Below are 12,698 nucleotides of genomic sequence, written 5' to 3' on the forward strand. Positions count from 1 at the left end.
CAGTCGATCAGGTGAGATGAAGGGGAGCAACCCTGGACTATCTCAGTATAGTACAGGGAAAGTGAGCACAGCATTTAGGATGGATCTTAATGCCAGGTCAGCCACTTACTGCTGTTCAAGTGACTTTGTGTAAATTACTTCACCTTTATTTCTGATACTTACTTATATAAATAGCACTTTGCTATGTGTGTGTGTGTGTGTGTGTGTGTGTGTGTGTCTAACATATATTTATGTATAATAGTAGTTCTGAAAGTCAGATAATGTTAGATTGATTTCTGCTTCCACTAATGGATTTGCCAATCCTCACTCAGTTGAAGACTGATTCTTTTCTAACATGATATCCTTACAACAATGCCTTGTGACATTTCCAGTGTTTAAGTGTTCAGCATTTTCAAACTGCTGCCTGAGTAATTTCTGGCTATAGATTCATTGAATTATGATGATTCCCCAAAAGGGTGACATTAATCAAATTTATTTTATAATTAGGTTCTTGTCCTTAACCACATCAATGCTGACATTTATTGAATACCATCACCAAGCTAGAGATTCGCTAGCTACAGTAAAAGTAACCTTTCCCCAGCCCTTCTAAAGTGAGCCTGAGGGATTCATGTGCAATGTATTGTGATGAAACTGAGAATTGCTCTCAAGGAAAGTCATAGCTTTATTGAAAGAGCCTTGGCCTTTCTAGCTGCTATAGGCCCTTGGAACTGTTTCTGAGAGACTCTGATCAAATGGGTAAGCATTTCTGAGCCCAGGATCCCAGCAGAGCCAGTGTTGACTTAGGTGGTGATGAAGGCTCTAGATCTGTCATCTTGGTGAACCATTAGCACAAAAGGTGGGATTGGCAAGGAACAGATGTGGTATCCCAGGCTACAAAATACTGTGAGGAAACAGACTTGTCTCTATGTGGCGTCTACTAAACATTGACAACTGCTTAGGGAAGGTTTTACTATGAAGGGAAAAATACAGATTGTTGAACCACACGCAACTCTTGGGTTACAAAGGCTCGGTGACCTACTTTCCGCTTACCACAAAGTAAGTTGCTCCAAGTTTAATGTTGTCCTAAATTTCTCTAACTTTCTCATTGCTTTTACATTTCCAATACTGGACATTCCACGAAATACAGACCATTGATGTTTGTCCTCATTTTGGAATCTGGTATTATTAAATAACTGCTTATTTTATTTTCCCAAATATTCAACAGTCCAAAATTTTGTGTTCTCGTGATTCATGTGGCCAACTAGATGCCCTCAATCTGCTAAAAAAAAAAAAATTATAGATCCAGTTTTCTTACTTCATAGATAAAGCACTTCATGAGGCAAAATGAAGCAAGCCAGTGCCTTCTAAACCTTGATTATTCTTTCATTAAAATTGGATAGTAGGCCGGGCATGGTGGCTCACGTCTGTAATCCCAGCACTTTGGGAGGCTGAGGTGGGTGGATCACGAGGTCAGGGGGTCGAGAACATCCTGGCTAACATGGTAAAACCTTGTCTCTACTGAACAAAATACAAAAAATTATCCGAGCATGGTGGTGGGCACCTGTAGTCCCAGCTACTCGGGAAGCTGAGGCAGGAGAATGGCGTGAACCTGGGAGGCGGAGCTTGCAGTGAGCCGAGATTGCGCCACTGCACCCCTGCCTGGACAACAGAGCAAGACTCTGTCTCAAAATAAATAAATAAATAAAATTAAAAAATAAAAAATTAGATAGTAACATTAATTCACCTTGGTGATAATGAGGAATTTAGAGATTCTCAATTTAAAAATTCTGCATGCAGTAAACTGTAAACTCAGTGTTTCTCAGATCCAGTAATTCTTGACAAGCATTGGAGGGTGGAGCAGCACTTAGCTCATGAGATGGAAGCACCAAAGGGACAAATGCCTTTGCTCATTGTCCTCCAGAGATGGCTTCAAAGCCCCAACAGGAGTGGGCCCAGATTCACACCTAATATTTGCCTAAATTCTCTTTGATTAACTGAAGTCCCAGTTTATGGGTTATACCTAATACAAAGCTTAAAGAAAAAAAGTAAAAAAAAATAGTTTTAGATTTTTCTTTTTGGCTTTTTTTCCCCATCAAGAAGCACAATAAATGAGCTTTGTCAGTTTTCTTTATTTCCTCCTATTTAAATTTTTTAAAAACTGGTGTTGCTCAACTCCTGTTTGTTCTCTTTGCTTTCTCAGTTGTTTCTAAAGAACTCAGATTGTGGTCGCCTTCCACATTACTTTAGAAAAACGTGGGCAGTGGTCCTTTTGAAATGTTTCCTACTGATATTTTATTCAATTGGCAGAGCACTGGAGCAGATGGTGTAGTTTCTGTGAAATCCCTTGTTTGCCTGTGTTACACCCCAATTTGCTTTAATTTGTTTGGCCTTCATGTGCAATGGAACTTAGCTGTATACTAGTACATGCTTCCCCCTCCTCTGAATCATGCCTCCATAGAGGAGACCAGTCTCCCAGCTACTCAGGGTAAAGTTAACAAGACAGATGATAGGTCTCAGTCACTGCTGCCTGGTAATTCATGTGCGTCTGCCTAGAACCCATTTCTTTCTTCCTTCCTTCCTTCCTTCCTTTCTTTTTCTCCCTTCCCTTCCCTTCCCTTCCCTTTCCTTCTTTTTCCTTCCCCTTCCCTTCCCTTCCCTTCCCTTCCCTTCCCTTCCCTTCCCTCCCCTCCCCTCCCCTCCCCTCGCCTCCCCTTCCCTTCTCTTCCCTTCACAGAGGCTTGCTCTGTTGCCCAAGCTGGACTACAGTGGTGCAATCTCAGCTCACTGCAACCTCTGCTTCCCAGGTTCAAGCAATTCTTGTGGCTCAGCCTCCCGAGTAGCTGGGATTACAGGCACTAGACACCATGCCCAGCTAATTATTGTATTTTTAGTAGAGATGGGCTTTCACCTTGTTGGCCAGGCTGGTCTCAAACTCCTGACCTCAAGTGATCTGCCTGCCTCAGCCTCCCAAAGTGTTGGGATTACAGGTGTGAGCCACTGTGCCTGGCCCCTAGAACCCATTTCTATTTCCTGAAAATACTTGATCTTATAACTACAACATGGAAATATCCCAAACAAAGGGTTTTCCCTCATCTCTAGTCCTCTTTGGTGTCTCTGCCCACGCCCTCCCCCAACTTTGGAGAAAAATTGTGGTCCCACTCTAAATCCCACAAGTTTATTCTATTTGTGGAATTACTCATCCTTAGTTTTCCTTCAGTTCTCTCATAGTTCTTAGAACTATGATGAAGTTTGGAATTAGACGTTGCCCAGTAATAAATCCCAGAAAAATAGAACAAAAAATTAAATTTTACTGCATGGCATAGAGCCTTGCCCATTTCAAACGATGAATATGTTTTAAAGTTTTTAGAAAGGATGGAAAATAGTCATAAAAACAAATGATAGGGAACCATTTTACAGCTCACGGATTTCAGTAGTAAATGTCTATCAAGTCACTTGTTGAAGATAAAGAATTACTGAGCTCCCGGTCCCATGACGTGGACTCTAGTCCATGGAGAAAGTATTGTTCAATTTCAGGGTGCTTCTCTTCCTCACAAGTTCACGTATGTCTGATCGAATGCTGCCTCTTCGTCATAAACTTTGATATCCATCTTGCTCCTTGAAGAAGTTTTTCCAAACCTCAACTAAGTTTCCTTCTCTCCCTGGAAGACAATCACCCTAATTATGAGAGTTTTGTGTATATTTTGATTATACATGCAATTGGCTCGTCCAATAATGATGAGAAAGTGTTTAATATAATTATTTTCTGATGCCTTTAGTCTGTCACCAAGCACCTTCTCAGTGAAGAATCAGGCTGATATTCTTGATCTAATGCAGTGATGGGATATATAGAACTTTAGAATATGATATATGTGTGTAAAGTACTTAATGCCTAGTGACACACATATCCATTGTCTTGCATATTACTTTGTTCATGTTAATTTTTGATATTTTCTTAGACTTTAGCTAATTTTACCAGCTTCTAATACTATGTACATGTTTGATTTCTTTTGGACAGAATTTGAAAGGGCATAACATCCTACGTTAAAGAAATGACTACTAGAAAGAATACAAGAATGTTTTAATCCATGAAATAAGTTGCCAGATACTATAACTTTTACGTTTTACTGAATCAGGCTTTGAGAAGCAGACTGTCTTACATAATTGGTTTAGTTAGTTGATATTCTATTGCCATCTACAAAAAATCTAAAATCCCTTCTCAACTTCTTGTGCCTTTCCCCAACAAACTTCCTTATTGTTCAATATGGACATTTAATAAATTGTTAATGAGTTTTGATTATGTCTCGTACCACTGCCATTTCATGAATGAGCTTTCTGTATTTCAACTAGTTCCTTTAATCAACTATTTGTCAACATAATCAACTATAAGTGACACTTTACCTTGTGTTTCACAACCTTTTCACTGTTTTCTAAGACAACTGCCACTGTGATCATCTATATCATTAGCCCACAACTTAACAACTAACTCTTTAATACTTAACACATGCATAGCAGCCTATTTGATCAAATGTGGGACCAAGATTTCAATCCAGCATCAGCAATTTTTCCCTACATTATGTGATGTTGGTTTTATAACTTGATATATTGTTGCTAAATAATTTCTATAACTAATGCACAATTGTTTTATTCTCAAACTCATCTACTTTGAATTTTTTTAAATTCCAGTGGAGCTTTTGATGTCTTAAAGACAAATACTGAGGTTATAACTAAGGTACATAATTTGGCAATATTCAAACCATGAATCTGAGTTTATTTCTTTTTTGTTGTCTTTTTCCAACATCGTATTGCTTCTAATTACATGAAAAGGCCATCGAAGTTCAGTCTTTCATGCTTTCAACTTGTAGATTTATGCCCAATTAGAAATATTTCTATTCCAGCGTTTTCAAAATAAGGGAATTCCTTGTGGTTAATTTAAAAATGTATATCTTGAATTGATACCTCAAGATTTCTGCAGGCTGAATAGAAACTTAGCGAAGGAGCTGAATGTATTCTTAAAATGATTTAAGAATGTGTGGTAACTCTTTAATGCATAGATATACTTTGTAAAAGTATTTGTCAAGATTCTTTGAGTGGCAAATTATCTTCAAAAGTTAGCTTAGATACAAAGTAGAGTTTATAAGAAGGATACTGGGTGATTTCATCTCATCAAAGGAAGGGCTTCTAGAACAAAGGAAACCAGGGACAAGAATCTGTCAGCATGCTCTCTCTTCCCCACTCTTTTTGCTGCTTTCTGCACAACAACTTCTTTTTCCCTTATGGCAGCCTTGCTTCCTTAATGTGTCAGGAAACATGGCTGCAGACATTTTTTAAGTTTAGTTTCTTTGTCTGCTACCGTTAACTCTTACTCAGTTGCAGTTTGAACACATCTGATTGGCCTGGATTGGGTCTGATGCCATGCCTTGCGATTGATTGACTGGAATTATCAGTCAATCAATCAATCAACTGTGGTCAGGATGGTGGGGTTGTATAAACAACAGCAACAATGACTCTAATCATAAAAATATCTACCATATCCATTAGGAGGTTTTATGGCACAATTAACAGGAAACTTGATTAACCTGGTTTAAACACAAAGGAGCAATTCATTGGTTTTTAATTCTGGAAGGTTTCAAAGTTGGGTGTGCCTCAAATCTCTCAATTCAGCCTTTTAATTATGTCATCAAATATTCAGCTGTTTCTGTTTTTACTTTGTGCTACTCCAGTGTGAGCCTCACCCTAAGGCTGGCTCCTCTCATTGCTGTACAGGTGCTGCTCTCACAGTGGGTACTCCTCACCCACATCAGAAAGAGAGATGGCTTCTATCCCGTGGTATGCTAGAGTTGGGTTGCACCATCTTGCAAGAGTCAATTTTGCTCATCTATTCCTATTCTGCACTTAATGACTTGTTGTTAATAGCTTGAAATTGGCTATCGTGGGAGTATCTATACGATGGAAATTGGCAAATGCCACAAATCTCTCGGAGAGTTGGTTGTTATATTTACCAGCATACTACTGCCTCTATTCCAACTTCCAAATGTCAAACAAGGGTGTTGAAATTCACCTTTATTGGATTGGATTAGGTCACACGCCCACCTTTGAACCAAGGTCTATGGCCAGGGGACTTGAAATTATAAAGTAAGTGTGCATAATGATTTTGTCAGCATGCTCTTATAGGAAGAGTATTCTAACAGCAAACAGCAAACAGGATGTCTGATTTCAGAGTCCACTATGCCATAGTATGTGCTTACATAAAATAATACAGTTTTGGTCATTCCCAATAGGGCATTTGTAAGTAAGTAAATTTTGTGTGTTGGGGTGATGTGGATCATTAGATATATGTTCAAGTTAGCATCGCCATGAAATAAAAGTATTTTCTTCTTGTGGTTTGTAAATGAAAATGGGAAAATATTTCACATTGTTAATCATCAGAGCAATTAAAATTAAATATCACAATGAAGTTCCGTTTCACTTGCACTAGAATGGCTAAAATTAAAAAGACTGACAATGTCAAATGTTGGCATACCTGCAGAGCACTGGAAGTCCCACACACTCCTGGTGAGAATGTATACTGATGTAACTACTAGATATAGTTTGGCAGTTTCTTATAAAATTAAATACATACCTAATTTGGGGGCTAATAATTTCACTCCCATTTATATACCCAAAGGAACTGAAAGCATGTGCCCACTCAAAATCTCATGCATGAATGTTCATAGCAGCATTATCCATAATAGCCAAAAGGTGGAAACAAACCAAATATCTGTCATGGATGGACTCAAAAACATTACATTAAGTGAAAGAAGCCAGCCACAAAAGGTCACATACTGCATGATTTTATTCAAGTGAAATGTCCGGAGTAGACAAATCCATAGAGGTGGAAAGTAGTTTAGTAATTGCGTAGGGCGGGAGACCATATACAGAAAGGATGAGAGTGAAGTGATTGTTAATGGGCATAACATTTTCCTATGGGCAATGAAAACACAGAATTGGGAAAAATGTCAGATGCCAAAAATGTTGTGGGAGAGTAAGTCGGCAGCACCAATGTAGGGATCATTTGATAACCTGAAAAATAATCTTACCTTAGTGCCAGTATCTAACTTCTAAAAACTTATTCTGATGAAATAATGAAAAACTTCCTCAAATATTTACGTACAGGAATGTTTGTTTCAACAATATTTTTATTTACAGAAATGTGGAGAATATAGAATTTCAAGCAATAGGGGATTGATGGAACGTGGATGGCACATCTATATGTTGGAATTTGATATAGGCATTAATATGTTACATTGGTGCAAAAGTTATTGCGGTTTTTTTCCTTTCCTTTCATAATAATATAAGGTTTTATTTTATTTGAGATGGAGTCTTGCGCTGTCGCCCAGGCTGGAGTGAAGTGGCATGATCTCAGCCCACTGTAGCCTCTGCCTTCCAGGTTCAAGCAATTCTCCTGCCTCAGCCTCCTGAGTAGCTGGGACTACAGGCACGCACCACCACACTTGACCAATTTTTGTATTTTTAGTAGAGACAGGGTTTTGCCATGTTGCCCAGGCTGGCCTCGAATTCCTGAACACAGGTGATCCGCCCGCCTCAGCCTCCCAAAGTGCTGGGATTATAGGCGTGAGCCACCATGTCTGGCACTGATATAATGTTTTAGAAGAATATTTAATCACATACAAATGCATGATGGATATAATTTCATATTGATACAAATTAGGTTACCATATGGGTGTCATTTCATATTAATACAAATTAGGTATGATCCAAGTTAATATTTTAACAGTATGTGTTCACCTACAAAAATCACTGGATATGTTGTAATGGACAAATATCTTTTTAATTTTTGTTTTTTTTTATATTTTTCTTTGGGAGATGGTAGGCTGGAGCATATATTCACATTATAATTAGCAAACAAAACAATAATATATATTTTATAGTCCTTAAACACTAATAGTGTTTGTGTGAACATCTAAAATGGTTGTTCAATAAACATTAAGGAGTTTCTAATGATATCTCCATGGTAGGAGTCGCTTATCTGGACATAAGCTTGGAGCAAGTTTTCTCAGTAGCAGCGCTATTGTCATGTCGGGCTAGGTAGTTTTTTGTGGGTCCCAGAGGGTCTGGGGTGTAGGGGCTGACCTCTGTATAGCAGCATCTTCAGCAGTATCCCTGGTCTCTACTCCACTCTACAGTGTGACAGCAAAAATGCCTTCAGATAGTGCCAGGTGTTCTTGGGGAGGCAACACGGTCCCCAGTTTACAGTCACTGAATTAAAGGAGCCATTATCTGAAGAAAGGAAATTCTGAATTGTTTCAAAGTGGAATGTGTCTATTTTTTTCGTGAGGTTCTACCTGTTTTCTCATACCTGTGCATGTTTTGTAGTTAGAGTAAACATCGTTTCAACAGGAAACTAAGTTAAATATCTCTTGTTTCTCATTTTAATTTTTATAGCAATTGCATGAATCATCATCACATTTTTGTTTTTACGTTTACGGCATTAACTGTTTGTGTTGGTTCTGATCATAATGCGGTTGTTCCATGCCTTGTCCAGCTCGTTCCGCTGTGACGGGAAGCTGTGTCAATGATGGCGTGCACATTATCAGAGGTTACAGCGTCGCGTCCACCCCATTTGCTACTGTGTGTGGAGAAGAGATGGCAGCTCCCCTCACCATTGCCGGGCCGGTTCTGCTTAACTTCTACTCCAACGAGCAAATCACAGACTTCGGATTCAAGTTTTCCTATAGGATAACCTGTGAGTAGCCATAATGACAGAGTTTGGAATTTTCTTCTTTTCTGAGTAATGTATGCAAGGAGTTTTCACTGTGATTCATACAGCACTAACTTGAAGATTCAGAGAATTTAAGGGAAAAAAATTGTCAATGAGGTTCGTGGTTAAAAATATATATATACATTTTTTCTTAAAAAGAAGAGGACCTTTTTCAAGAACTTTGGCTAGAACTACTATGAAAATCAAATGAAGAATTGACATTTGTTTTGTAATTTAATTTAAATAAATACTACTGCAATTTTTTTGTTTTTCTTACCTTACACAAAGTTGTCTGTTAGTCCAAATTATCCAGATGCCTGTTTTATTTCCCCAAGTCATTTTGCTAATACAAAAATTAATATTTTATATATTTAGAAGAAATGTAAGAGAATGTCTTTACAATCGGATAGGAAAGACTTTTTTAAAACACTATGCACAAAGCACAAGCCCTAATGGAAAAGATTGATATATTCAATTATGCTATAATTTACAACTTCTCTGCATCAAAGGCAAAGAGAAAAGAGGAGCAACAGACTAGACAGAGGCATTTGTTGCTACCCAGAAAATTCTAGGGTTGCACTTCCCAATCTTGAATAGTCTTTTCCCCTCCTGCCTGGTTAGTTTGCTGACAATATTTATGCACTATCTAATAGACATCTCAGCTGCAGTCAAACTGGCACACAAATCTTATAACATCTTTATTGAGTCTGTTTCATCTTTGCTCCACCAAACCCATTGCTAAAGGTAGAAAGTTAAAGAGTTTCCCTTGGAATAAATTACTGTTCCCATCCCCAGAGAAGACTAAAAACATGTATTTACTTCTGAAAAGCGCCTCCATAATTTGTTCACGTTAGCTGCTATCTGCATCCTGACTCCCACAGTTTGTAAAGTATGATTACATATGGCTGTGTAGCTCTGTTGGCTCAAGCAGAATAGAACCACGCAATTAACATTTCCTCTCCCGTCGTCTTGTTGAATAAGGAGAAGGATGGATTTGTTTTTATTCTTTTGGCATGACTGCTGCTTTGGAGAGGTAAACTCCTGCTTTATATTCTTCTTCTCTTTAATCTCTCATTTTCCTACAAGGAAGTAGTCAAGATTCAATATATTCTAGTATAAGAGTCCCACTTAAAAAGTGTCGTTGATGTTAAGACTTAAAATGCTGATATTGTGCAAAGATGGGAGTTATTTAGGCTTTGATAAACTTCCAGAGACCGCGTAATTGTGTATAAAGTGAAAAGGAGTGATTGCTACCCTTATCTGACATGTAATTCACTTTTACAGATGGACCTGGGGGTCTGAACACACAAGTACTTACAGGTACATAGAGAAGAGTGCTCCCTGCAAGGTGGGCTCAGCTGAGGCAAAAACAGTAAAGAAAGAAAGAGCCTGACAGGGCAGCCCCAATTTGTTCCTCATTTCTGAGGATGTAAAGTGGAACGTGTCCATTGATAGTGTATAGACCATGGAAATACTTCAAAATGCATTAACCCCATTATAATTTTAGAATCATAAATATACATAGATAGGTCTTTCCACTGCAGTGAGAGTGATCACCAGGAGGTACAATCTGATCCTCATATGTAAACCCAAGCATAAATAGTCATTTTATATTGTGGATAAGAGGGCTTTATTACATTTTTATGTCTGTTATTTTATTGACTAATGGGTCTAGCTCAAGGCTCTGAGCTGTTAATTGCTGGAATACTGGAGAGGAATGGGCCTGGCCTCCTCCTGCTTGTTGAGGATTGAGGATCAGTGATATTAATACAAACTGGGGCAAGTTTAGTCCTTACCAGTCTCACAACTGACTGCAAATCCACCAGACTGGAGAGCTATGCATTTGAGCCCACAGAAGGAACTAAAATGGAAGGTTCCAAAAATGATTTCCAGTAGTTTACCTTATAATATTCTATCCCTGACAGAAGAGACACAGATCTCTATTATTTCAGATTTCCAGATCACAATCTTTCCTACATCTGTATGCCCAGAACATCATTCTGGCCACCTTTTCCATACTGCGTTACTGTTGTCATCCCTCTCTCAACCTGTCAATGAAATACAGGGAGGTGATGGTGAAATGTTCCTTCTTGTCGTTTTCACTCTGGCCATTAATTTGACTCAGACTGATTCCTTTCCAAGATGTGCCTTTAAATATTCTTCCCTGTTTCTACCCTCTTGCTGTCTTTCATTTTCCTTCCTAGTGGGAAAATCAGAATTATGTGTAAACACAATGAAGGGAGATATAAGTCACTTTAAGAAAAATAATTATTACCTCTCTTAGGGAAAAATGTACAATAGTATAGAATCTCTTAAAATCATTTTTCCATGCTGGGACTAATCATTGTTCTCTTCATATTCCCTTGTCTTCTGTTGCAGCCTGTGGTGGTGTGTTCAATTTCTCTTCTGGAATCATCACGAGTCCTGCCTATTCATATACAGACTACCCAAATGATATGCGCTGCCTGTATACCATCACCGTTAGTGACGACAAAGTGATCGAGCTCAAGTACGTAAGACAAATTGGCTTTCTTAAGAAAATCCTTTCAGCATTATTTATAGAAGAGTCATTCCTTTATTGATGGAGAGCGCTGATTCTCATCGGCAGTCTGGAGGGAAATCTACACGGAGGAGTGAGGTTCCTAGATGATAGTTCAACCTGGGAAATGACACTCCCCTTCTTCACACAAGCTGGTAGTAACTAAGGGCGAAAAACAAGCACTCACCAGTTAAAACAGTCGTTATAGTTTCCCAACAATTGTGCAGGAGCATCATAAAATGGATTGTCAAGGTAAAATATGCCCGTCTTGAAATCAAAGGAGAGAGGAAGGGCAAGAGAAAGCCATTGCCATGTGTTGGGTATTTATTATATACAAAGAACTTTGATTCACACTTGCCATAATTGTCTCATTGTATTCTTAAAACAGTCATATGAGGTATATATAGATTCTAGATTGGGAATTGTGTAGATTATTCCCATTTCACTGATGAGGAAACTGAGGCTCAGAAGAATCAAATCACTTTCCAAAAGTAACTCACACGTAAAGAGTCAAAATGTGTATTCATGCCAGGCTTCCTCCAGACACCACGTCCTCAGTGTTTCCCCATACTGTCTCTCAAAGGATACATTTTCTTTTTTCTTTTTTTTTGAGAGAAGGTCTCACTTTGTCACCCAGGCTGAAGTGTAGTGGCACAATCTCGGCTCACTGCAACCTCTGCCTCCCAGGTTCAAGAGATTCTCCTACCTCAGCCTCCCGAGTAGCTGGGATTACAGGCAGGCACCGCCATGCCCTGCTCAGTTTTGTATTTCTGGTAGTGATGGGGTTTCACCATGTTGGTCAGGCTGGTCTCGAACTCCTGACCTCAGGTGATCCTCCTGCCTCAGCCTCCCAAAGTGCTGAGATTACAGGCGTGAGCCACTGCACCCAGCCTCAAAGGATACATTTTCTAACTACTTAATAAACCTATTTTTATACCTGTGTCAGAACACCTCTAAACTGATGCTATGAGAGATGGCTTGCGTCATTGGTCAGTTTTCTCCCCAGTCTTACCTATTCCCAACAAGACTGATGAGGGCGATGCAACCTCCCGCTCTCCAGAATTATAAAGTTCAAGACTGTTTTCACCTGACAGCCTATTTCAGTGATATACGTACTGCATGTGGTGGGAAACTCTGAACGGTAATATAGTTTATGGTCATGTAGGACTTTCCATATAGAAGCCTGATGGGCTAAGACCACACCTACCTACCTACCTACCTACCTGCCCTCTATTTGTCTGTGATCATTTTCTGCCCTAAAAATTCTGTACTCCCTGCAGTTTACTTCCAGAGGCCTCATGCATCAGTTGGCTCTCCAGCTGAAAGACATCTCTCATCAAGCCTGATTTGGTTCCTCTATCAGGCGTTCTATAGGCTGGACCTCGAAGAAAACTGAAGCTCTTACCTGGACTTTTTGTAGGA

The 12,698-nt window shown here is 39.0% G+C and overlaps 1 protein-coding gene across 1 annotated transcript in view; it reads left to right on the plus strand.

Annotated features, from left to right (window-relative positions):
- The window catches only part of CUBN (cubilin), a 301,694-nt gene that overhangs the window by 245,530 nt on the left and 43,466 nt on the right, over positions 1-12,698 (plus strand). Inside the window, exons 57-58 of the mRNA XM_003257683.2 lie at positions 8,522-8,722; positions 11,117-11,246. Coding sequence (XP_003257731.2) covers positions 8,522-8,722; positions 11,117-11,246 — 331 coding nt within the window. The remainder of the gene's footprint in view (positions 1-8,521; positions 8,723-11,116; positions 11,247-12,698) is intronic.

Source organism: Nomascus leucogenys, chromosome 9, assembly GCF_006542625.1.
Source record: "Nomascus leucogenys isolate Asia chromosome 9, Asia_NLE_v1, whole genome shotgun sequence".
NCBI lineage: Eukaryota > Metazoa > Chordata > Mammalia > Primates > Hylobatidae > Nomascus > Nomascus leucogenys.